Source organism: Astyanax mexicanus, chromosome 11 (genome assembly GCF_023375975.1).
Source record: "Astyanax mexicanus isolate ESR-SI-001 chromosome 11, AstMex3_surface, whole genome shotgun sequence".
NCBI lineage: Eukaryota > Metazoa > Chordata > Actinopteri > Characiformes > Acestrorhamphidae > Astyanax > Astyanax mexicanus.
Window position 1 is genome coordinate 686,429 of NC_064418.1, and position 27,222 is coordinate 713,650.

Genomic DNA, 27,222 nt, shown 5'->3' on the forward strand with positions numbered 1-27,222 from the left:
ACTGGTTCCATTCTCCAGAGAGAAGCTCCATTAAGTGAGTTTTACCTAAAATAGCAAGTGTGGATTCCTCCAAACCAGTCTGCAGGATTCTGGACAGAACACACACACACACACACACACACACACATACACACACACAGAATATACACACACACTATACACACACACACACTGACAAAGGGTGGCCAGAACTTGAAGAACTTGAAGTTGAAGCAGCAGAACGTCCATCTTCCTGTCATTAATAAGTGATGTTCCTGTTAGGACTGTTGAGATCAACCCACAGGTGAAGGTCAAAGTCTGTGTTAAAAGAACACCAGAAGATCCTCTCTACAATCCATATACTATACAGATCTGATGAGTTTCTTTGATTTTACCAAATGTAAAACCTCTGGAATATAATCAAGAGGAAGATGGATGATCACAAACCATCAAACCACCAAACTGAACTGCTTGAATTCATTTTTGCACCAGGAGTAAAGCAGCATAAAGTTATCCAAAAGCAGTGTGTAAGACTGGTGGAGGAGGAGAACATGATGCCAAGATGCATTAAAAAAAAACTGTGATTAAAAACCAGGATTATTCCACCAAATATTGATTTCTGACCTCTTAAAACTACTTTTATGAATATGAACTTGTTTTCTTTGCATTATTTGAGGTCTGAAAGCTCTGCATCTTTTTTTGTTATTTCAGCCATTTCTCATTTGCTGCAAATAAATGCTCTAAATGAGAAATGTGGTGGGAAATCTCGGCCCGAGTTTTGGTTGGGCCTCGGGTTGGGTCGGGTTTGGGCGGAGAATCTAAGCTCTGTTTTGTCTACAGGTTCTTGAAGTGTTGCTCCAATTTTTAAGGGGAATATTTCACTCCTTCCCCTTGTTACTCTGTTCTAAGAGGAAGGAATACAATTGAAAACAAGGGGTAGGGGTAAAACATTTAGCATTGGGATTGGACCTGAGTGTTTGACCCACCTGCAATCCTCAAGCTGTCACCTTCAACAGTTTTCCAGTTAAAATTCATATCGGGGAAACGGTATGAAAACTCTTTCATGGGTAAAAAACAGCCCATAAATAACCTGAGCCGGGCCTGAGGCGTCCCCCGCTGGCTGCAGACGGACGCTGAAGCGAGAAAGAGCTCTGACACATGAGTCCTCGGGAAAGGAGAGCTGACATTTTACAGCCGCGACAGCGCCACAAGCGCTAACGTCACCCCCGTGACGAGCAGGAGCCTTAATGACACGCCACGGACACTGTTATACTCATCTTTAACCTGAACAGAGTCGACACTCAAAACATCTCATCACTGGGACCCTTATTAGACCTCTAATGGGTATATTTTAATAGCTAAAAGTATGTGGATACTCTTCATTAGGATTAAATTTAAAAGTTTTATTTGTAGTTTTAGATCTACTCTTTACAGGTATATTATTATGAGAACATATCTCTGTATATATACACACAAAAGCACTAAAGAGCATAGTAACTTTAAACATGCTACAGACGTTGAATGCCACTTATTACAATTACTACAAGTAAGAATAAATAAATATCTGACTCGCTTGAGCTCCCCCAGACAACTGTAAGTGCTGATATTGTTCATTATACCACAGTTAGTTCTGACCCTGCAATGTGATGGGCTGTGAGGCTATGTTCTATGAGTGCCGTTATCAGCCGGTAATGCACTGTAACCAAAGCTCCCCATGTATTACTGCGCCTCATACAGGCAACCTAGCAACGATGCAGCGCTTACAAGCCAAACAGCGCAGCTACAAACAAACAGAGCAGCAATGGAACTATTTTAACTGGCGGAGTTTTTATAACCAAACACATCCTATTTTATCCTCCTCTTTAACTCTTTAAAATCTTTCAATAAATAGTGATAATGGAACTGTGATATAATCACAATAATACACTCGAGGTTCTTGCCATAACGTGTAATATTGGCACTCGGCACTCAGCACCCAGCAGTGCCAATATTACACATTATAGCAGGAACCTCTCATGTACTACTGCTTAAATGTAATTTAGGAGCAACAACATTATGCAGTTTGCACACTTTTTAATGACCAGAAGTATTTAAACACCCTTCCAAAAAATGAAGAAGCTCAGTGATTTAAACTTGGAGATGTCAGGGCTGTTTTAGAAGCCAACTTTTAATAATGCGTGAAACCAAATTTTAATATCTCATTTCATCATTTTTATTTATTTTAAAATGTCTAGTTGTGGTCTCTAGTATGAATGAATGCCATGTGCAGTCCTGTTTAGCCTTGCTTTAGTTCACTGAATTACAGGTCTCTGAAGAAATACAGGATTTCGGCTCTTGCTCATAAATATTCATACATGCAATCATATCACCTCTGATTGGCTAACAGCACTGCAGCAGAGAACACCTACCTGCCTTCCCTTACAGTCAAATTAACTTATTTAATTTAATGTGGGCAATATAATGTTTCTTTAAGCTAAACACTACTAAACTCTTACTTTAGACTTGGAGATTTGGTGCTGGAGCAGTTTCATCACGTTGAAGCCCCAGACTCTGATCTATATCATAAAATTTCGAGCACGTAGTGTGAACAGCACAACGACTGACGGCTCAAAAAGTCGTGTAGTGTGAACCTGGCATTAAAAGCTATAAGGGTTTCTCTATGAGGATGTTCACTGCAGCACAGTGAAGAGCTGATGATGGAATCAGCACAAACATAAAATAAACATATATTAAACTGAAATAAACATGTTGATTCTGGAGAGCGTGTTCCACCGGGAGCACCTGAGCAGATGCTGGAAACACACTGAAAACAATTACTATTCCTCCCGCCGCCACCACCACCGCCGCTTCCTGAGAGGAGCTGATGGCGGGGAGTCAGGTGGTCTTTAGGGAGCGACTCTCCATCTGCGCTTTTATTCTGGAGGGTCTCTCAGCGAACTCTAATGACTCCTTTCTCTCCGGCTGATTGCAGGCAATTGTTTTCGGGGTGCAGGCGGTGGGGGACGGGGGGACGGGGGTAATTAATTGCGTTTATGCTTTATTATTAATGGGGATTCGCTCTGAGAAGCAGCTATTATTAGAGCTTCAATAAAAAGACACTTGTGGCGTCTCGTCTCCCAGAGAGGGAATCGGCTCTATTGTAGGATTTCTCTAAAACACTTCTACTCAAGAGCTACACTGGTGCTTATAATGAAGACTGAATACATCATGCATTTACTGCCACTAATCTACACACACACACACACACACACAGTCATTCTGCGTACCGTGAAGGACATGACGGATTTGAGTAAATTAACCAATTTAACGATCTCCTCTTAATCTACAGGTGTTGGAGAATGAAAGTGAAACAATAATTGATTGTGATGACGGACAGTTCTGGTGGAAACAGGAGAGTTGAGGTGCACATTGAATTCTGCGTGATTTGATCAGCCGTGGTTTTATGTTTTTTGGATACAATCCGGGTTATCACCCGAACATCCCTTTCAGACAGCTTCCTCTTACAGCGTCCACAGTTAATCCTGTTGGATGTGGTTGGTCCTTCTTGGTGGTATGCTGACATTACCCTGGATACCGTGGCTCTTGATGCATCACAAAGACTTGCTGTCTTGGTCACAGATGCTCCAGCAAGACATGCACCAACAATTTGTCCTCTTTTGAACTCTGGTATGTCTCCCATAATGTTGTGTGTGTGAGAAGAACGATGGGAAAGGAGAGGTATTTAGTCCTGAAGTTTACAGTCTGACCTGCTCTGGACTCTGATTCACACATTAAAGACTCTGGACTATTCTGGACTCTGCTGATCACATGACGCTACTGTGTTCAAGCTCTCCGAGCTTCTGATTGCCCACACCTGATCTGTTTTTGTATAAATACCCCCTGGTTTCAGTTGCTCTTCACAAGGTATTGAATCTAGTTTGCTTGCTCTTCTACTAAGCATTTATTTTGTTTGTTTTACTTGTTAACAACCCATTTTAGTGTTTCTTGCCTTGCCCTTTGTACCAATTGTTTACTGTTGCCAAACCTATTTTCGTATATTTAGACTACACATTTTGCCTTGCCCTATTCCTGAATTCAGCACAACACCTGTGGCACTGTTCTGGTTTGTGAATCTAATTTTGAACTGGTTGCTGTGTTTCCACCAACAAAAGTACATTCTGGAACTGGAGAATACTAGGTTTTTTAGTTCTTAAGTTCTTAAGCGTGAACCGTGATGCTTCTGTTCACCGCCGCTGTACAGCGCCCTCTGTTGATGGAGTATGTATGATGTGACGTTTTGAAGGTTTTACTAAAACTAGTGAAAAGCACTGCGGTTCTAATAAGTCTAAACAGAATTTAAGTTCTTTAGGTGGAAAAGCGGCATCAGTGATTCCAAACTTCAAAAACTAGGGACAGGAATCCCACGAACCCCATCAGTGCTCTCTCTATTTTAGAGTGTTGTTTTGTCACTGTTTCCCGCTGCTCTTCTGATCATCCATCATCACCTCGTCTGACAGGATGCGGGTCATTTTTAGCCGTGACCGCCGGCGCCGTCTGTCCAAACATCACACGCCTGATCATCCTAATGCAGACCTACACGCCGAGCGCCAGGGTCAACGGCCGGATATAGAAACGTCTGTAAAACTGACAGACCGACACTGTTTATCCCCACCGGCCTGCAGAAAAACACCAAACATCACACATTTATACACAACAGAGTTTACACCAATTACCTCAACCAGACCTCAGTTTAGAAAAACGCACACGCTTTTATTGCATGAATGTTCTAACAAGAAGAATGAAATTTCACAGCTCAACACAGAAAAAAACAAACAAACAAACAAACAAACAAACAGGATCTTTTGGTAAATTCTTCAGTTCTGCTTTCAGACGTTAAACCAAAATAAATCTCCAACAACCAAAACCAAAACATTCAATCCAGTATTTGGGTTTATTTTCTGCTGCATTTTCTCAGGGAATCATCTAGAATGTGGTACAGATCAAGTCAGATTGACCTTCGTAAGGTGTTCATAAGGCTACGTACCGACAACCAGCATAAACCTACATACAGCTCTGTAAAAAAATGGAGAGAGCACTTCAGTTTCTGAATCAGTTTCTCTGATTTTGCTATTTATAGGTTTATGTTCAAGTAAAATTAACATTTCTCATTTTGTCATTTAGAGCATTTATTTACAGAAAATGAGAAATGTCTGAAATAACAAAAAAAGTATGCAGAGCTTTCAGACCTCAAATAATGCAAAGAAAACAAACAAGTTAATATTCATAAAGTTTTAAGAGTTCAGAAATCAGTATTTGGTGGAATAACTCTGGTTTTTAATCACAGTTTTTTATGCATCTTGGCATCATGTTCTCCTCCACCAGTCTTACACACTGCTTTTGGATAACTTTATGCTGCTTTACTCCTGGTGCAAAAATTCAAGCAGTTCAGTTTGGTGGTTTGATGGTTTGTGATCATCCATCTTCCTCTTGATTATATTCCAGAGGTTTTCAATTTGGTAAAATCAAAGAAACTCTTCATTTTTAGGTGCTCTCTTATTTTTCTCCAGAGCTGTAAGATTCTGTATGAAAAAGCTGGATGTAAAGGTTGTATGTTCCCGAGAGTGGAACCGTGAATCACTTATGTAGGCATCATGTAGCCTTATGAACACTGAATATTTAAAATAAATAAATAATCTGAGTGAAGAATGAGAATGGTAAGCAGGTCCAATGAATGCTCATGTCTCTTAGATCTTATTAAACCTCACAATATAAAACCGTTCACAGTACAACCTTTTAAAGTGCATTTCCACACAAGACTAGAACTCATAAAAATCATTAAAAACAAAGTCATGTCAAATTTACTCCACCCTTTCACAGTTTTTCTCTGTACAGAACATTTCAGTACAACAACTTCAATAAAACACCCTCAGCCTGTAAACAAGAAAGATAAAATCAGCCTGTGTTTTTAAAATAAAGAGAGAATATGGTGATACTGTTCAGGTTAACACTGATAAATATCATTACTGTCCAATCAGAAACATTTTAATGGAAGTTAATGTAAAATGTTGTTCTAAAATAAGTTTTTATAAGAAACATGAACCTGAAGTGATTCTTTATTGAATGTAACCCTACATCCAACTCCAACCTGAAACTTAATCTTAAGATTTTAAGCTTAGTTTTAAGTTTTAGGGTAGGGTTTGGGTTTTGAGGTTTATTCATGGTTGAGTTTTGGCCTGTACCTGTTTGTACTTAATCTTATTTATTCTTAACTTTTCATTTTTATTTTAGTTCTTAGTTCTTTATGTCCTTTTTGTTTCTTTCATTATCTTATTTTTCATTTTTAATAGTTTATATTTAATAGTGTATTACTGCCTTTTAACTTATTTTGATTAGTTTCTTTTATCACTAGTATTACTATTATTTTTATTAGTAAAGTTTTATTTAGTTGATTTATGTTTTATTTTATTTATTATACTATGTAAAAGTTAGTTTTAGCTTAATTTTTTACTGTTTTTTTGTTGTATTAATCTTATCTTCTTTTGATCTTAATTTCTTATCAATTAAACCAAGCTTTAGATTTAGGCTTAGATTTAGGGTTGGGTTCTACAGAGAATCATTTACATTCAACTAAGAGATAAATCAAATTTAATAGACATTCAGTTGAATGTTCATTTAATGTCAATTGAGGATGTACAGGTGTTGGAGAATGAAAGTGAAACACCTGGTTTTAGAGCACAGTAATTGATTGTGGTGACGGACAGTTCTGGTGGAAACAGGAGAGTTGAGGTGCACATTGAATTCTGCGTGATTTGATCAGCCGTGGTTTTATGTTTTTTGGATACAATCCGGGGTTAGCACCCGAACATCCCTTTCAGACAGCTTCCTCTTAGGGCATCCACAGTTAATCCTGTTGGATGTGGTTGGTGCTTCTTGGTGGTATGCTGACGTTACCCTGGATACCGTGGCTCTTGATGCATCACAAAGACTTGCTGTCTTGGTCACAGATGCTCCAGCAAGACGTGCACCAACAATTTGTCCTCTTTTGAACTCTGGTATGTCCCCCATAATGTTGTGTGCATTGTAATATTTAGAGCAGAACTGTGCTCTTACCCTGCTAATTGAACCTTCACACTCTGCTCTTACTGCTGCAATGTGCAATTAATGAAGATTGAACACCAGGCTGCTCCAATTTAGACAGGAAACCTAAAATCCCACACTAAAATGACGACAGCTGTTTCAGTTTCATTCTCCAACCCCTGTATGATGCATCTACAATTACCCTCCAGGTAAAGTGTTACCAAGTCATTAAGTTGTAGATCATTTATCTCCAGTTATACTGGTTTTATATTATTAAAACACAGCTTCTTTAAACCTGAAATATAACTCATACTGAATCAGGCCTCTCTTTCCCAGCTGACATTGTGAAACCCGTTTCTGCAGGATTCTTTTAGTTTTGGATACAGAAAGTAATAACAGTGAGTAATTCAGAGCGCGGGTGAACGCTGACCCACAGCGAGGGCGTGCCGAGCGCCCAGATCATCTCGATAAGCTGAACCCGGACCGACTCGGCCGGCGTCGCGTGTTCTGGGGCTTTTTGGCTCGTTCTGCTCTGGAAATGAAAACATGAGGACATTAAAGCCCCTCCTTTAGAGAGAGCGTCCGAGAGGCCGTCCAAATTTATGCCTGTTCCCGGGGGGCTTCACCGAGCTCCAACCCTTCAGATGACGCAAGAAATCAAAGAGTCACGGGACATTTTTTACTGATCTGTTTGTTCAGCAGAACGTAGAACCACGTCTCTGAGAGATCTGCAGAACTTTACATCATACAGGAGAAGATCTGTAGGTCTGGTGGTGATGTAAGCTCCAATTTTATTATATCTTCTTTTTTCCTATTTTTAATTTCTCATCTAATCTCATTTTCAATCCCTTTTATACTATAAATGCTCAGCTACATTGCAAATGAGGGTCACCCTCAATCAATAAAGGTTGAATAATTGATTGATTGATTAATTTATACTTCTTGATAAGTTATACTTCTTCATTAACTGCAATACAACCACAAGAACCATTTCAATACTTAAATTGATTAATCTTTATGATGGAAAACCCCTTAATCTGTTTATAAAACTTGTAGATAAAAGTTATGTAGCTCTTATAGGGTTAATCTGATGATCCAATCAATAATTTTTAGTTCTATACAGAGTCTCGTTTTGCCTAAATTATTGGTTCTGAAAGGACCAAGAGTTCGGTCCCTCCCACTTTATAATAAATATCTGTAGTAACTGTGTTAATAAACATTAATAAACTGTTAATTAATGCAGAAAACAGAAGATTTTAGATTTTGTTTCCAGAGCTGTATACTGTAAATACAGTAATAAATCTGTAAAAAATACTTATTTCACCAGTAGTTACACTGTTATTACATAATAGTTAATGTGTAACTACACAGTTATTTAAGACACTTATTATAAAGCATGATCAAAGGTTCTTCGAGATGTATTACCTTGAATAAAAAAGCCTTAAACTCTATTTAAAGGTGCAGATCAGGGTTTCTTTTTAACCTGTGGGGTCCTGAAATAGTCCCTGTGGGGGTGCAAGAGTGCAGCTAAATAAAGGTATTTTAAACAAAAAAAAAAAGAAGATACTGGTGAATGAGGCCTATTGAGATTACAATAACCCAACCTATATACCCATATTTAGAAATATCTCATCTTATATCATAATAAAAAAAGAATGACAGATAAATATGAAAAACATTAATTTGTGAAGCTTTGTGCTTTTATGTAGTTTTTACACCTTAGAATCACCTCAATCACAGTTAATCAGGCTGAATTGGTAAAATTAAACATAAACACAGTCTTAAAATGTCAAAAATATTAAACATATTCAAAACACACGACCCAGTTAGCTGGATGACCATCATTATAGCTCTTGACCAGAATTAAGGTGTTTTTGTTTGATGGTTTGACCAAACAAACCCAGTTTTCACACGTGTAGTTTGTTTTTCTGTCCCAAATCTGTTTATTGGTTCAGTAACTGAGTATTTTCGCCCCTGGTTTGGTTTTGTTTGATTTGGTTTGGTTTTACACACAAAAAAAACGTAAGTGCAACAAAATCCCAAAGCGATTCAAATCAAAGTCACAACAAGATCTTTCTGGTGATGAATTTCATTGCAGTTAGCATAAAATAAAGCAGCAGCATAGTTGGCATTAGCTAACTTTAGTAAGCTAGTAGTAATTATCTGGGTAATAAATCAGGTTAAACTGCACCTGAACAGCCGTGTTCAATTGCTCAAATATGTGTAATACAACTTTCCACAAACAAACAGTTGAGGAATTGAAGAGCATCCCCTCATGTAACAGAGTGCAATTTATGTTTTTTTACACCTGCCAAAAACGAACTCACCAGAGTCTGTTTTATCCGGATTTTAAAAAACTGGAATGACATTTTAAAGTTATGGACATATATTTGAATTTGTATAACTGCCAAGAACATGATAGAAAGGTGTCATCCATTTTTAAGAAAGCAACTTTTGTCTGTTAGAGCACTGAAATAATTGAAAACTCTGAGTTTCTGCAGTTTATTTGACTGCTATTTTATTTATTGATTTTTTTAGAGCTTTTAAACTGGTATCGTGACTAATCTACCTTGACCAATCTCTAGTAAAAATGCAGTATCCAGCCTGGGGTCGTGCTCCAGCTTTCAGCAGGGCTGAATGACTCAGCGCTGATCCGAGCAGCAGAATCAGAAACGGTTTTCTCTTTGGTTGCATTTTTAGGAGCTGTTTAACATCACAGAGAGAGATCTGGATGTTTTTAGGAGGGTAACAGTGATCACAGGATAATAACTGGAATACGGTTAATGATTAGGTTGGTCTTGCCATAGACATCATATACATAGACACAGCATCGTCTGACGCTGTCTATTGGAGCTGGCGTGTTGGCGTGGCGGCCATATTGGGTGGGTCTTCCATCCCTATAATAACACAATATCAAAACTCTGCCAATTTAGATCAGATTTTTACACAGTTTGGTTTGTTACAACAATACACAATACAAATACCTGCTTTCATACTGAAATACTTTATATTATGTTCTTTAACAAAAACACACATATGGTATGGCTTGGCTTATTAATAAGTGTATAAATTAGTCAATTTTATATTTATATTACATAAATACACACACAAACAAAACCAAACCGTGTGAAAATCAGGTAAAAAAATAGGTAGAGTTGTGATTATTATAGGTGTATTAAACACCTTTCTCAGTACTAATTAATGCACTTGGGGCACATGAGAGACCCATCCAATATGGCCGCCACGCTGACACGCCAGGATGCAGGCTATGCAGCGTCTATGTGTAAATGTCTATGGGTCTTACAGCAGGGTGGTGCACCACCATTAGGCCGACTCCATTATTGCAGCAAACCACAGGCACCAAGAATAGACCAACATAAGACCAACATAGAAAAGTTTATTTTATCTCTCTATTTTCTTTATATTCTAAATAAACAGCTTGATTTAAGGTTGGGCCTGACCCTCGATGGCTTCTCTGAGTTCTTAAAACATGAACAAAACATTCGTTCAAAGCTTTGCTGTGGAAAACAAAATCCTATCCCACAGAACAACGTAGATTCTTAAAAAGGAGAGCGACGAGTTTACGATGCAAGAGAGACGACGACGCAGACGGAGGCTGTATTTCGCCGTGTTTGCAGGTTGAGATGACGGCGGTACAGCGGGCGACGCAACGGGGTTAACGAGAACAGCGGACACAGTTCAGTTCAGTACCTGTTCAGGCAAAGTGCTTATTCTTTTCTTCTGGAAGATCAGAGGGCAGCTACAGCAGTTTTATACACACACACACACTTACACACACTCACTTACACACACACACACACACACACTCATACACACACTCACGTGCAGTCACAGTGTGGGAGGGGGAAGTCCCAGTAATCCTCCCAAAATGCATTGAGCCCTTCTTCTTCTCAAAAGACAAATGAATCCTAGTAAACATGTTCCCTCTGTGAACCCGCCCATCGCAGGGGTGCATCAGCCAATCACAGTCCGTCGGTATGGAGAGAGATTGTCAACACAAAGTAAGTAATACAGACTAAAAGGAAATGAAGGGAATATTCCAGAAACAAAAAACAAAACAAAAATCAGGGCTTTGATCTGACCCCGCCGGGATCCGTCCTCCACAGACAGACGCTAATCAGCGCCGTCGCTACGCTAACAGGGACTCGGGCAGTCCGAGGAGGCTGCAGGTGTTTCTCCACAGCCGGGTCTGAAGCTCCACGCTGTACGAGGCTTCAGAGGACTGGACACGATTTCCCTCGTACAGGTAACACCCCCCAACACCTTCCAGCTCTGGAGACGCCGCGGCGAAGACGGCCGTGTGTGCAGCCTGAGATGGGCTCTGTGGAGAAAAACAAACATAATGGTGAAAAATCTGATTTAAACCAAAAAACATCAGTGCTTCTTCAGTTTTTAACTTGTTATAACATTGTATATAGTCAAGAAAAAGAGATCTTAGAGGGTTCTTTAGTAAATACTACAACAATAAGGACTATTTATAATATAGATACTCAATAAATACTCAATAGTGGTGGGCGATATGTCCCTAAAATAATATCATGATTTTTAATTTAATTGATATTTCAATTAAATGTTATTATTGCATACAATATATATCATGTCACACCCCTAATTGAGATATTAAAAAATGCAATATAACAGAATGCTGTAAGAATTCCCAGTCAGAATAGCTCAGAGTGGTGCTGAACGGAATTGGTCATATGGATCTCTAAAAGCTCCTTCATAGAAAGTTATTGCACCAAATAGTTATGAATACACTGTCTGATGTCTGAAACACTGGTTAACCATAGGTGTGAGAAGATATTGGGTCTACAATTCTTTTTTTTTTATTGAAGATCATTAAAACAGCAAAACGGCAAAATATTGTTCTCACACAGGCCAGACACACGTGGATACCAAATACATAGTTTATTAATAAAGGGGCTAGACTAGACTTACAGGAGTAGTTAGGGACAGGCAGGGTCAGTAATTTAATAGGGTCAGTAACAGGGCATACACAGTAAATCCAGTAATGAGAGGGTAAAGTACAAAAATAAAGATGGCAAAGCAAGAATCGGTAGTAGATAAACAAAACCAAGATGGTAATAAAAAGGCAATAAATAGAGGAAATGTCTTATCAGGATACTTCATGTGATGATCTTCAGGGTATTTTAGTTCTTTATTACTTAAGATCCAGCACAGTCGTCACTGAACCTCACAGTCGGCAGCAGCTGGTAAAAATATGTAAAGTCTGAGCGTTCTGCAGGATTACTGCTTCCACTGATAATCTCCTCCTGCTGGAGATATGAGTTTAAGACTCAATCTTAACACTGGGTGGAAAAGTCTTAAGATGCCCTGCGTAAAAATTTAAGATGTATTTTCTAAAACAAGCCAACTAGATGACCAAAAGCCTTTGAGCAGCTAAAATTAAACTCTGATCACCTGTTTACACCTGCCAATAAAACCTCTGGTTTTCTGATTTCTAATAAAGTGGACAAAAAGTGGAAGCACAAGTTTAGGTAGGTGTTTCTAATAAAGTGGCCACAGTGAGTGAAAGCACAATTCATGGGGGTGGACAATATGTGGAATATTAAGGTAGGTGTTTTTTAATAAAGTGTCCAATATGTAAATGCACAATTCCGGGTGTTTCTAATAAAGTGGCCAGAAAGTAGGTGTTTCTAATAAAGTGGCCACAGTGAGTGGAAGCACACTTTATGTGGGTTTCTAATGAAATAAGCAATAAGTGCAATATGAAGGTAGGGGTTTCTAATATAGTGGCCAATAAGTAGAAACACAATGCAGGGTGTTTCTAATAAAGTGGCCACAGTGAGTGCGGATGTGCAGTATATAGTATAAGGGAGCTCAGTAATGTGTATTGTATTTTCTCCAGTGGTGCAGAAGAGAAGAGAAGCTGGAGGTGAAATGTTTGAGCTTCAGATCAGACGAGTTCACTGAGCTGCACATTCTGGTCAAACAGTATCTGTGACCTAATGAATTACAGCGCTGCGCTGCAGGCCTGCAGGGATGCAGGACGCAGGGATGCAGGATGAGACAGTGTGTGTTGTTTTGTTTTTGCCTCCCGGCTGCTGTTTATTAGCTGTTATGTGTAACGTGCTTTAGCTACACAGCGAATCAGAAAGGTCGATTCAGGACGTGAACAAAGAGCATGAAGTCATAAGTCAACTACTGTTTTCATAATGCTTTGACTTCTTCTTCCGGCGCCGAGTGGTACAGTGCTCTAAAGTGCTGCTACTATGATTGTTGAGATTGTTGAGATTCGAATCCCGGTCATGCAGCTTGCCATCAGCTGCCGGAGCCCTGAGAGAGCACAGTTGTTGGTCTTGCTCTCTCTCTGGGTGGGTACAGTACAGTAGATGGCGCTCTCTCTTTCCCCTCATCACTCCTAGGGTGATGTGGATCAGCACAAGGCTGCGTCTGTGAGCTGGTGTATCAGAACCGAGTCACTGCGCAATGAGTGGGTTGGGTAAATGGCTTTGTAAATTGAGAAGAAAATGAGATAAAAATTATATAAAAAAGGTTTTAAATGAGTCCATGTAGTGAATTTCAATACAGAATCCGGTAAAGCCGGTTTATAATGCAGTGCTACCTGAGGGCCTGAAGATCACCAGCATCTTACGCTAACATCTAGATCTTGATTTTCCAATGTCCTTGAATCATTGGATGACTTTATGTACAGTATATTTTGAGATATTCTAATGCCTTCACAATTTAAAATTGTGAAATTGTTCCACAATTTTTAGATGCAGTTTCTTTGCATCTACTGTAAATTTTTTTTGGTATCAGATATCACAGCACACCTTCAGAGGTCATTTCTCGATGAGTTAGATATTCATTTTTGAGTCATAAATTCCAGTATGTGTATATTAAGGATGAATGATATGACTTTAAAGATCATAACAAGTGCAGGACATGTCTTCCTCTAACTCTATATAATGGCTGTGGAGACAGTGTCTGTGTTTGATGAATGGTGGGCTTATGGTTGCAGGGCAAAAGCCTCCCCAAAGGTCATTTGTTAAAAACCGCCCGAATGATTAATCATATAAAACACATGCCATCTTAAATCAGCTCGACATTCGCCACGGGCACAAACAGTTAAGATATGCAACAAACAGGCCGTGCGTCTTCCGGACAGAAAAATAATAAATAAATATGTAAATAAATAGCTTAAGGATTTTAAACACTCTTTTGTTTCGCAAAGAAAATTTTTCCCCACCAGAGAAAATCAGCTCCAGGATAGAAAACTTCACAGTCTCAGCTTTTACTCAAACCCTTCAGCTAAACCCAAAGTAAAAGCGTCTTCAGTTAGATGAAGATAGTAATCCTACAAATAACCCTGATTTACACTCATACTGAACTTATTTACCTGCAAGCATCTGCAGATATTCACTATATACAACTCTGGAAAAAATTCTGAATCAGTTTCTCTGATTTTGCTATTTATAGGTTTGTGTTTGAGTAAAATGAACATTGTTGTTTTATTCTATAAACTACAGACAACATTTCTCCCAAATTACAAATAAAAATATTCTCATTTAGAGCATTTATTTACAGAAAATGAGAAATGACTGAAATAAAAAAAAAGATGCAGAACTTTCAGACCTCAAATAATGCAAATAAAACAAGTTCATATTCATAAAGTTTTAAGAGTTCAGAAATAATCAATATTTGGTGGAATAACCCTGATTCTGGTTTTTAATCACAGTTTTAATTTCATGTATCTTTGCATCATGTTCTCCTCCACCAGTCTTACACACTGCTTTTGGATAACTTTATGCTGCTTTACTCCTGGTGTAAAAATTCAAGCAGTTCAGTTTGGTGGTTTGATGGTTTGTGATCATCCATCTTCCTCTTGATTATATTCCAGAGGTTTTTAATTTGGTAAAATCAAAGAAACTCATCATTTTTAAGTGCTCTCTTATTTTTTTCCAGAACTGTATATTTTGCCATATTATCAATTAAATCTCAATATTCTATCTGATCTGAGGATGTGGAATAATTGAAACTGTGCAGGTGAGTGGGTCTGTAGGAAACCCTGAGTTTGTGCTGAAGCTGAAGCTGAAGTGGAGGTATCATACCCTGAAGAGCAGTCGGGCTATGAGCCGCTGGGCGAGCCGGGTGGGGGTGCTCAGGTTACGGTACAGGTCCGTATCCACCATCCCCGGGTCCACAGCGCTCGCCGTCACAGGAAAACCAGCAGACTGGAGCTCCTGCTGAAGGTGATAAGTGAACAGGACCTGGGCCAGCTTGCTGTGGGAGTATGCAGCGTGGGGACTGTAGCACTGCCTTCAAACACAAAATACACACAGAGCAATCATTATATTATAATATATTGTATTATATTATATTATTAGAACATTACTCAAATAGAGCTCTAAATTCACTGTATAGCTGTAACTCTACCTCTTCACTACTTTACTTTAACTGATGCTCTCAAACTTTACATTAAGAGACAAGAAATTCAAGTAATTAACTCTTGATGAGTTCAGCACAGCTGTTAACTGAAAGCCTGAATTCCAGGAGACTCTACCTCATAAAACTGACTGAGAAAAGTGTAAGGTCATCCAATATCAACTAATATAAAACATATTCTGGTTTGTTTAACCCTGTTTTGGTTTACTAAACATATCCATGTAGTATCAATCTACAATGCAGTACATTTTAAATAAACTTAATAAAAAAGTGTCTAATTTTTGAGTAGTACCGTACCACTTACACCACTCTTATCACACTGGTCTTCAAAATCAAATCAAAGATATATAATGGGTTAAAATCATTTTTTAAGATCTTTCTAAGTGCTTCTCATGTTTGATTCCCTTTGTTCCTTTTGTCCCTCTTTTGCCTTGCCCTCTGTATCTTTTGTTTATCCGTTACCAACTTATTTCTGTATATTACTGTATACTACTCTTTTTTCCTAGACCTTTTTTTCTTCTGAATTTCATGTGCACAACCCTTTTTTGAACTCTGGTACACTCTGGTACGTTGTTTACTATTGCTACCATTCTGATACTGACCCTGCCTGTCCCTGACTACTCCTTGGCACCTGACAGTGCCCAATCTTTTGCCTGGTACTGGTCTCAGAGAAATCAAAGATGAAATATGAAATATGATATACTTAAGATCTTTTTTTTTTATGATCTTTCTGACGTGTTTTTAGGCTTTGGTGAGTCAAGTTTTCAGGATTTTTAGCAGGTTCTCCTCTTTTTTGTATTACAGTTCTTTAGAAGAGGTACAATGCAGGGTAGATTTGTGAGGATGTTACAGAGAGAAAACGTAATGAAACACAAAAGACAGAAAAGAGAGAGAGAGAGAGCACTGCAGTAATTCTGACGGCGCAGGTAAAGAAAGAGAAATCTCACGCGGCTCTTTTTTTCTCTTTTTTTATGTATTGAATCTGTCTGTACTGAATCTGTACAGTCCATTAGGCTAAAGATCTGATATTCTGTTTTTATAAAAATGCTTTTAAAGCTTCAGAGCTTTTCTCTCAGGCTCTCTTGCTCTCCTCTCGCTTCTCTCGCTCTTGGTCTCTCTCTCTCTCTCTCTCTCTCTCTCTCTCTGTGGAGATGTCTCACTCTCTGAATGAAACCCAAAAGCCTTTAAAACACACAGCCAATGATGAGCAATTACTGGGCTGGAGCGTGGAGGACCTATTGAAGCTCCGCTCTCGTCTTTTCTGCTCTCGCTCCTCCGCCACTGTCTGCTCACCCCATCACCTCCTCCTAATGGGCCTTTCAGAAGCTCATCTCGCAGGACGGACGCGGAAAAGTGGAGGAGTGAATGGAGGGGGGGGGGGGGGCGTCACTTCAAACGACGTGGGGAGACGGGGAATATAACAGCGGTTAAGCTGGGAAAGGAGTCCCAGGCGCTTATGCAAATGTCTTCAGTCCCCAGAGAGGGATCATTCGTCACGGATTGGTTCTGTTATGTTTCCGAAACTCTTTACAGCGAGCGCTGCTTGTTGAAACAAAACCCGAAAGCGTTCGGCTCTCGCGGCGGCGCTCTCGCGGTGCAGAACTCGGCAACAACAAGCAAATCCCTCAGGATTTACCTGAGAGGTGGAGGAGGTTAAGAAGTCCTGTTTGAGGAGGGAGACGAGAAAGCTTTCTCAGACTGTCAGAGCTGGACTGTGTGCAGTTAACCTACAGTACAGGTCTAATAGCTTGGACACACCTTCTCTTATTCAGTGCGTTTCTTTATTTTAATGACTCTTTACATTGTAGATTCTCACTGAAGCATCAAAACTATGAATGAACACATGTGGAGTTTTATGTACTTAATAAAAAATGAGCTGAACCTCCACAGTCACCGGACCTGAACCCAATCCAGATGGTTTGGGGTGAGCTGGAGCACAGAGTGAAGAAGACAAAGGAGCAACAAGTGCTAATAAACACCTCTGGGAACTCCTTCCTTCCTTCAAGACTGTTGGAAAACTTTTTTCATTTCAGGTGGCCACCTCTTAAATGAAGCTCATTTAGAGAATGATGCCAAGAGTGTGCAAAGCAGTAATCAGAGCAAAGGGTGCTATTTTGAAGAAACTAGAATATAAAACATATATTTTATTTGTTAAGCATAAAACTCCACATGTGTTCATTCATAGTTTTGATGCTTCAGTGAGAATCTACAATGTAAATAGTCGTGAAAATAAAAAAAACTGCATTGAAAAAGAAGGTGTGTCCAACCTTAAAGATAGATAGATAGATAGATAGATAGAGGTAAAGAGGAGGAGAAAATAGGATGTGTTTGGTTATAAAAACTCCGCCAGTTAAAATAGTTCCATTGCTGCTCTGTTTGTAGCTGCGCTGTTTGGTTTGTAAGCGCTGCATCGTTGCTAGGTGTGATAACGGCACTCATAGAACGTCTCTCAGCCAATCACATCGCAGGGTCAGAACTAACTGTGGTAAAGTTATAAATATACATTTATATTTATTACATGCAACCAGTTGGAGGGGGCAGTGTGTGTTAATGTGCGTTGATGCGATGAAGCAGTGTAAATGCAGCATTAGGGGTGTGTGTGTGTGTTAGTGTGTGTGTGTGTGTGTGTGTGTGTGAGACAGACCCCCTGAGACCGCCCCCTTTAAGAGGACACACCGCTGTGATCTATTTGGGTCATTGAGTCCTGAAGGCAGTTCTTCTTCAAACCTGCTGCTGCTGCTGCTGCTGTGGACTTGTGCAGCTTACCTGCAGCTTAAAAAATATTCAGGTGGTTGCTGTGCTCATTCAAGGTGTTGTAAGGGTGTTGCTAAGCAACTGTTATTTTATCCCACCAGACCTGTGACAAAATCTCTTTTGTATTAGACTATTTTAATTTGTACCCCCTGTTTTCTGCCCAATTTAAAGGCCAATTACTCAACCCACTCATTAGCATCCCTCCTATCACTAGTGATGCTCCAACACACCAGGAGGGTGAAGAAGACCAGCACACGCCTCCTCCGATACATGTGAAGTCAGACTCCGCCTCTTTTTGAACTGCTGCTGCTGATGCTGCATGATTGCAGAGTAGCATCACAGCGGAAAAGCAGTAACCAATATATGGTAAAAAAAATCCAGTGAATCCGTAAAATTCCAGGGTTTTTTACCTTAGAAATTCTATAAATTCTATAAAGATACACTGTACAAAAAAAAAGATCAAAGTATATTGTAAAAAAAAAACTTATATTGCTTTTTAGGAAACAAATCATTGGTTAACAGCGTACAGCTGGAAATGAGCTGAGTCTAGAAATGGATTTTAAAAAATGTACTTAACAAAGCCCTCCTTTGTCCTTTCTTTGTTTGTTTGTCCGTAAAGATGATTGTCCGTAACCATGGAAACTATTGTAATTTGTGTTCCTTATTCTATTTGCTTCTATTCGTATTTGTTTTCTGGCTCTGTGTTGCTTTAAAAAAAATGTGTTAAAATTTTGTGAAACTATAGAAATTCTAGATCACCAAAAAATAAAAATAAAAATAGTGATGGATCAAGATACAGTAGTAGTTCCTGCCTCATAACCTGCAGAATGTCAAGGTAATATAGTACAACATCTGGTACAAAATCTTAAAAAAATGTTATTTTATTTTATTTAACTTGATAAATTAAGATTATCTGATATCAAACTGCAGAGCTGTGTGGAGCTGGATGATGCTGATATTTCACAGTCAATATTTTCCCATATTGAGGTGTGTGTGTGTTAGAGTGTCTGTGTGTTAGAGTGTGTGTGTGTTAGAGTGTGTGTGTGTGTGTGTGTGTGTATGTTAGAGTGTGTGTGTGTGTGTGTGTGTGTGTATGTTAGAGTGTCTGTGTGTTAGAGTGTCTGTGTGTGTGTATGTTAGAGTGTGTGTGTGTGTGTGTGTTAGAGTGTGTGTGTGTGTGTGTGTGTGTGTTAGAGTGTCTGTGTGTGTGTATGTTAGAGTGTGTGTGTGTGTGTTAGAGTGTGTGTGTGTTAGAGTGTGTGTGTGTTAGAGTGTCTGTGTGTGTGTATGTTAGAGTGTGTGTGTGTGTGTTAGAGTGTGTGTGTGTGTGTGTGTGTGTATGTTAGAGTGTCTGTGTGTGTGTGTGTTAGAGTGTGTGTGTGTGTGTATGTTAGAGTGTCTGTGTGTGTGTGTGTTAGAGTGTGTGTATGTTAGAGTGTCTGTGTGTGTGTGTTAGAGTGTGTGTGTGTTAGAGTGTGTGTGTGTTAGAGTGTGTGTGTGTGTTAGAGTGTCTGTGTGTTAGAGTGTGTGTGTGTTAGAGTGTGTGTGTGTGTGTGTGTGTGTGTATGTTAGAGTGTGTGTGTGTGTGTGTGTGTGTGTATGTTAGAGTGTCTGTGTGTGTGTGTGTTAGAGTGTGTGTATGTTAGAGTGTGTGTGTGTGTGTGTGTTAGAGTGTGTGTATGTTAGAGTGTGTGTGTGTGTGTTAGAGTGTCTGTGTGTGTGTGTGTTAGAGTGTGTGTATGTTAGAGTGTCTGTGTGTGTGTGTGTTAGAGTGTGTGTATGTTAGAGTGTGTGTGTGTGTGTTAGAGTGTCTGTGTGTGTGTGTGTTAGAGTGTGTGTATGTTAGAGTGTGTGTGTGTGTGTTAGAGTGTCTGTGTGTGTGTGTGTTAGAGTGTGTGTATGTTAGAGTGTGTGTGTGTGTGTTAGAGTGTGTGTGTGTGTGTGTGTTAGAGTGTGTGTGTGTGTGTGTTAGAGTGTCTGTGTGTGTGTGTGTTAGAGTGTGTGTGTGTTAGAGTGTGTGTGTGTGTGTGTGTTAGAGTGTGTGTGTGTGTTAGAGTGTGTGTGTGTGTGTTAGAGTGTGTGTGTGTGTGTTAGAGTGTGTGTGTGTGTGTGTTAGAGTGTCTGTGTGTTAGAGTGTGTGTGTGTGTGTTAGAGTGTGTGTGTGTTAGAGTGTGTGTGTGTGTGTGTGTTAGAGTGTCTGTGTGTGTGTGTGTTAGAGTGTGTGTGTGTGTGTTAGAGTGTCTGTGTGTGTGTGTGTTAGAGTGTGTGTGTGTTAGAGTGTGTGTGTGTGTGTTAGAGTGTGTGTGTGTGTGTGTGTTAGAGTGTCTGTGTGTTAGAGTGTGTGTGTGTGTGTGTGTGTTAGAGTGTGTGTGTGTGTGTGTGTGTGTGTGTGTTAGAGTGTCTGTGTGTTAGAGTGTGTGTGTGTGTGTTAGAGTGTGTGTGTGTTAGAGTGTGTGTGTGTGTGTGTGTTAGAGTGTGTGTGTGTGTGTGTGTTAGAGTGTCTGTGTGTGTGTATGTTAGAGTGTGTGTGTGTATGTTAGAGTGTGTGTGTGTGTGTGTGTGTGTGTTAGAGTGTGTGTGTGTGTGTGTGTTAGAGTGTCTGTGTGTGTGTATGTTAGAGTGTGTGTGTGTATGTTAGAGTGTGTGTGTGTTAGAGTGTGTGTGTGTGTATGTTAGAGTGTCTGTGTGTGTGTGTGTTAGAGTGTGTGTGTGTTAGAGTGTCTGTGTGTGTGTGTGTTAGAGTGTCTGTGTGTGTGTGTGTTAGAGTGTCTGTGTGTGTGTATGTTAGAGTGTGTGTGTGTGTGTGTGTGTATGTTAGAGTGTGTGTGTGTGTGTGTGTGTGTATATTAGAGTGTCTGTGTGTGTGTGTGTTAGAGTGTCTGTGTGTGTGTGTGTTAGAGTGTCTGTGTGTGTGTATGTTAGAGTGTGTGTGTGTCTGTGTGTGTGTATGTTAGAGTGTGTGTGTGTGTGTGTGTGTGTATGTTTGTGTGTGTGTGTGTGTGTGTGTGTGTATGTTAGAGTGTCTGTGTGTGTGTGTGTTAGAGTGTCTGTGTGTGTGTGTGTTAGAGTGTGTGTGTGTGTGTGTGTGTGTGTGTTAGAGTGTCTGTGTGTTAGAGTGTGTGTGTGTGTGTTAGAGTGTGTGTGTGTTAGAGTGTGTGTGTGTGTGTGTTAGAGTGTGTGTGTGTTAGAGTGTGTGTGTGTGTGTTAGAGTGTGTGTGTGTGTGTGTGTTAGAGTGTCTGTGTGTTAGAGTGTGTGTGTGTGTGTTAGAGTGTGTGTGTGTGTTAGAGTGTGTGTGTGTGTGTGTGTGTGTTAGAGTGTGTGTGTGTTAGAGTGTGTGTGTGTTAGAGTGTGTGTGTGTTAGAGTGTGTGTGTGTGTGTTAGAGTGTCTGTGTGTTAGAGTGTGTGTGTGTTAGAGTGTGTGTGTGTTAGAGTGTGTGTGTGTGTGTGTGTGAGTTTGAGTTCTATCAAAGCCCTCCCAGAGTGAACAGGTGTTCTGTCCGAAACAGAGGTGTGAGTACCTGAGTAACAGAGGGAGTATTTTTAGCTCTGTTTCTCAGCAGGGTTTCTCTCTCACCTGTTCAGCAGGTCCTGCAGGTCCTGTAGGTGAGCGCGGGACGTGTAGTGAGCGGCGGAGCAGATGCTGATGATTCTGGAGTGTGTTTTCTCCGTGCCGGAGCGCACCATCACACTCAGAAGCAGGCGGGTCAGCAGGACGTGGCCCAGATAATTCACAGCGAAGTGCAGCTCGAACCCGTCCTCCGTCTGCCCCTCGGGAACCAGCATGATGCCCGCTAGAGATAGATAGATAGATAGATAGATAGACAGACAGACAGACAGATCACCCACACCACATCCCTGACTCCACTGATCACATGATGCTACAGCAATCCCGCTCACCGAGTTACTAATTGGCTCCACCTGCCCTCCCTAGTATATACACACCTCAGTTTGCTCAGTTCAGTGCTGATTATTGAATCTAGTTTTCCTAGCTCTATGTATTTATTGTCTTTTGTCTTGCCCATTTTATTGATTACCAGTTGCTGACAGATTTTGTATTTTTGTATGGCACGGCCATATTCCAAGATTCCAACAAATGTCGGATGCTCTACAGAGCACAAAAACGACTTTTAACTCAACAATAAACAGAATAAAGAATAAAATAAGATTTCTGTTCCCTTAATTTCTGTTCGCTTTTCCCTCAAAAGTGCTGCACTGTTAAGATACGAACGCGCCAAAGTCAGAGCTCACCCGGCTCTTAAAGGGAATGATGAACAACTGGCTCACTGATTGGTTTATTTCACACTATGTCCAAAATTAACCACACCCACGATTAATTAAGAGAATTAATACATGTCTTTTGCATGTTACGAGCTGCACAATGTGTATTTTTTGCGCTCTTGCGATACCAAACAAACACACAGACACACCCTAAATCCAGTTGCACGATCCGCAATCGACCAATGCACTACAGATCACTAAAATAGAGCCAAACTTTCATCAGAAAAGGTGAACTTAGTTTTTGTGTTACTTCTCATTTTATCATTTTCTCTTTCACTTTTGTATCTTTAATTGTTGCTAACAGCTATATATTTAGTGGTTATTTGTCTTTCTAAAAAACGCAAACAATAAGGATTATTGTTTTATTAATAATCATTTACAGGTTCTAGTATTGGTTATCTCTTCTGAGAACTTGAGCTGTTTCATCAGATCCGTAATAAAGGGTTATATAAATAAATACGTAGTGATTATTATTCAGTTAAACTTTTTACCTTTTTCTTAACCTAGCTGTTTATCATATCTGTGCAGTTTAATGCAATATAAGAGGGATTTCTACTTTATTAATTTTAGCAGCTACGTCCCAAGATCTGCTGTAAACACCGTAAGATTTCCTTAAGTTTAACCACAAACCGCTAACTATTTTTGTTTATTTAAACCGTTTCTGATTGCACTTGCTTTCTGCCAAGTATTACCAACTGTACTGTGAGAATTCTGAGCGTTTCTGTTTGTCTGTTTAGCCTTTGTGTGATTTTAATCTGATTCTGATTCTGATTTGACTACTCTTTTGGACATTAAACCCCATACAATTTTAAAGAAATGTACCAAATAAAATGTATTTACAATGGTGGTGAATAGTACAGGTTGTTGGTGACCAAATATTCCATTATATTAACTATCCAAACCTCTTACGATACCAAACAAACACTGACCCGCCCTAAATCCAGCTGCACGATCCGCAATCGACCGATGCACTACAGATCACTAAAATAGAGCCAAACTTTCATCAGAAAAGTTTAAGAGATCAGAGCTAATCTGAGTGTTTTTTCTGAGAGCAGGATGTGGTAAGAGCTTTCTCTTGTACCACTGAAATGCTCTCCTCCTGCAGCAGAGAGCTGATCCAGGACCTGTGGGAGCAGAACTTCACACCTGATCCTGCTGCTCTCCACAGACCTGAAGCTGCAGCAGGTACATCAGAATAAGAGCACAGACTGTGTACTTTATATTACTGTACAGACAATAAAACTATGCATCTTTAGACCAGAGAGAAAAAAAGCAATTCCAGGATTTGGTTTGAAATTATGATTTATTTTTGTCAAGATTATTGTGCTTATTTCCTCTACTGATGTCAGTATTTTCATTTAAAAAACAATATGATAACCATTATATTATCATAGTTTAATGTGTAGTCTCAATGTTTTATGGTTATTTTTTAAATTACAAGTTCATAAATCATCTCAGTAGCTAGCTAAGGAAGAAAAAATGAAATAAAAGCTAATAAAATAGCTAATTTTATGGCTCCTCATCACAGAAGGATATAAGCTTTGGACAAAAATAATCAACCAGTGACCTAAATATTATATATTGTTTATTTTTAACTTTATCCAATTTTCTACACAATTAAAAATGCCAATTCCAAATCAAATTCCCATCCCTATGAACTCCCCCATCACTAGTAACGCCCTCAACACTAGTAGAGTGAAGACTTTAGTTTTAGACTTATTTTAGTTTGTTTTCTGTCAGGATCTGTCCCTGCGTACTCCCACCTTCCTGACCTGTTTATGGATTAATCTGGGTTGCCATATTTTCGCACTCAGAGCAGCATATTGTTCAGTAAAGATAATCAGGATTAGAGAGTTATTTATAAATAATTATGTGTGCCGTGCTGCACTTTAATCACAGTGTGCTGAAGGAGGACTGATATAATGTGACTTAAGCTGATTATTAATAGGTGATAATCCCGGTGATGGCGGTCAGTTAGTTCAGTTTGGCCTAAATCACATGGTACAGTGTTTACAGTTCAGGTTTAATAATTTAGTTTATTTAGGTTCTGCATAGAACATACCGTTGTTGATGAGCGCATGAAGTGGAAGCTTTCGGTCCTCAAACCTGCGGACGAATCGGCGTACGGAGTCCAGAGAGGCCAGGTCCAAAAACTCAAAATCAACTAGAGATAAAACACAAACACACACACAAAAACACAATCAGCCACAATTAAACTAATTAGCCACAATTAAAAGAAAAAAAAAAAAACAATGTGAACAGCACTTTATCTGAGGAGCTCCTGCTGCTGTTCCTCACTGTATGAGTCTGATTTGTTTTAAAACAAGATTGAAACAGTCCATATATATCAATATGTATTGTCTTGCCTACAGTATCCCAGTATCCTAGCCCAGTTTTTGTATTGTGATGCATATTGTATCGCCAGGTTCCAGCCAATACCGAAATTACTCTAAAAGGGCAAGGACAACTCACTCAGGAGGTATCAAAGGAATTGGTTATTAAATATTAATTAAGTACCCACATTTTAATGTCTTTTGAGGACTTTTACTTACTTTACCAATTCTATTCACCTTTATTGTATTATGATTTTATAAATAATATGATAGCGTTTTTTTATACAAAGACGATTTCTTTTAAAATTTAATTGATTCCCAGTATCCTTCTAGTGTAATATGTTGCATATCGTATCGGCAACTTCCAGCCAACACACCCCTATTAAATTATGTACTTTTTTTAAGTGTAAAGAGTATGAAAGCAGTGCAATGTTTTGTAATGTTAGAGTCCTTGTAGAAATGCAAATCCGCGATTGGCCGAGTCCAAACCAAACCCATCTCTCTGGCTTTGATTGGGGATTTATCCCAGACCCTTTTTTACTGCTGCAACATCAAAGAGCGTGGGCCGGCCCCCATTAATCTGCTGAAACGAGGCACTTACACACAATAAATACAGCCGTTTTCTGCTTTCATCTGCGCCGGGCGCCAAAGAGAGGCGGCCAGATCTGTTCGGGCGGCGGAGGAGAAATGAAAAGGAGAAAATAAAAGCAGACAGTGGTTTTCCCCTCGACGTGAAATCAGTTAGAGTGAAAATCAGCTCACGCTCTCGTCATCGGCGAAAAACTGATTACTGAGTGTAAATCGACAGGTCCTTATCCACAGATAACCCCCATCTGATGACCCTGCCGTGTTCACCAGCGTCTTCTCCAGAACACCATCACTGAAACACCTCACCATTACAGAAAGAGGCTGAAATTCCTAAATCACACATTTATTTCCACTTATCCATTTATTTCATTTATATCTCTTATATTTATATTGTCAAACCATGTCATATCACATTTTAACATTAAACATCCAGTTTTTGCTACTGTGCCTTTAATACTGATACTGATACAGTGCTGAGAAAAAGTATTTGCCGCCTTAAAGATTTCTCTTGTCTTTGCAGCTTATAAAAGTAACTTTACTATAAGATTAGTATGAAAAATATACCCTTTTTCAGCTGTTTTTAAATGATGATTTCATTTATTAAGGGAAAAAAGTTATCAAGACCCACAAACCTGACCCTTTATTAAAAGGAACTGCAAACCACAGTGAGAGTTATTATTCACAAATAAAGATAACATGGAACACTGAAGAACCTTCCCCAATCAATACTCTAAAAGGGCAAGGACAACTCATCCAGGAGGTCTCAAAGAAATTGGTTATTAAGTATTGATCATGCAGGTACCCACATTTTAATGTCTTTTGGAGGTCTTCTACTTAGATTACAACTTCTACTCACCTTCACACTAACATATTTTAAGGAGGGTCACCCAAACCTTTGCATCCTGATTCATAATGATTCATAAATTCATTATTTTAGTGATTTCAAAAACAGTTTCAAGTCCAAACACGGACTTAAAGGGAACAACTGAACAGAACAGATGTAAACTTACACATAACATTAAACTAATATGTTTACAGCCGTAGAGTTGTATAATCAAAGGTGACTAACTTTCCACAGCAGGTCTTTGATTCCGGAAGTCTTGACGTCATCTACAAACACTGGATTACCCTGCATTAATCTCGATTAGCCTCAGGACAGGTTTTCTCAACTGCGATCGCTGACAACTGCAGCAAAGTTCCCAGCCTCGCTCGCATTAGCGTGAGATATAGTTCCAGCCTGTCTCCTTTTAAGTCATTTATCTCGCTAAGTCGTGAACCGGCAAGCGGAGAATTAGCTCCTAAAAAGGTTTAAAAAAGATATGAAGTGGAGAGAGGTCACCTCTAGCTTTCAGTTCTGCTGTAGAACTGCTGTAAAAGGCTAATCCAGTTAGCCTGTGCTAACGTGGGGAACAACAAATGAAACGGAGCTCATCCAGCATCCAGCTAGCGGAGGACAACAAAGCAGAAATGCATTAGGATAAAGGTAAAGCGGAGGAAAGACGGATGAAATTCCTACGCTTATAAACCCGTAGGAAGCTCCTTTGAAGGACAGTCACATGGCAGAGCATCTCCGCTGTCGCTGACCAAAACAAACAAACAAAATCACCCAGGAAAAAGTCCTGGCTCAGATTCTCCGGGCTAATCCGCTCTGTTCTCTGGATGAAATCGGGTCACCGGGACTCAAGAGCACTTAGCCAACGTGAACTGAGAGAGATACAGACAAAAAACGCAGCTCAGAGAAGGAATTACACTACAGCACTCAAACTGAAGCTTCTGAAGATAAACTGGCTTAAATTGAACAGA

General features: G+C 39.5%; 1 protein-coding gene and 1 long non-coding RNA gene across 3 annotated transcripts in view; both read right to left on the bottom strand.

The window, feature by feature from the left end:
• Nucleotides 1–4,707: 4,707 nt before the first annotated feature.
• Nucleotides 4,708–27,222, bottom strand: part of LOC125805019 (uncharacterized) — a 62,818-nt gene continuing 40,303 nt past the window's right edge. The window contains exon 2 of the long non-coding RNA XR_007441289.1: nt 4,708–5,204. This is a non-coding gene — a long non-coding RNA (uncharacterized LOC125805019). The remainder of the gene's footprint in view (nt 5,205–27,222) is intronic.
• LOC111191271 (dehydrogenase/reductase SDR family member on chromosome X) overlaps nt 10,413–27,222 on the bottom strand; it is a 50,627-nt gene continuing 33,817 nt past the window's right edge. For both annotated transcript variants that reach the window (XM_022665647.2, XM_022665646.2), the window contains exons 4-7: nt 24,561–24,662; nt 21,795–22,011; nt 15,132–15,339; nt 10,413–11,377 (exon numbers count right to left, since the gene is read on the bottom strand). In XM_022665647.2, the coding sequence (XP_022521368.1) occupies nt 11,186–11,377; nt 15,132–15,339; nt 21,795–22,011; nt 24,561–24,662 (719 nt within the window). In that variant the 3' untranslated portion in view covers nt 10,413–11,185. The remainder of the gene's footprint in view (nt 11,378–15,131; nt 15,340–21,794; nt 22,012–24,560; nt 24,663–27,222) is intronic.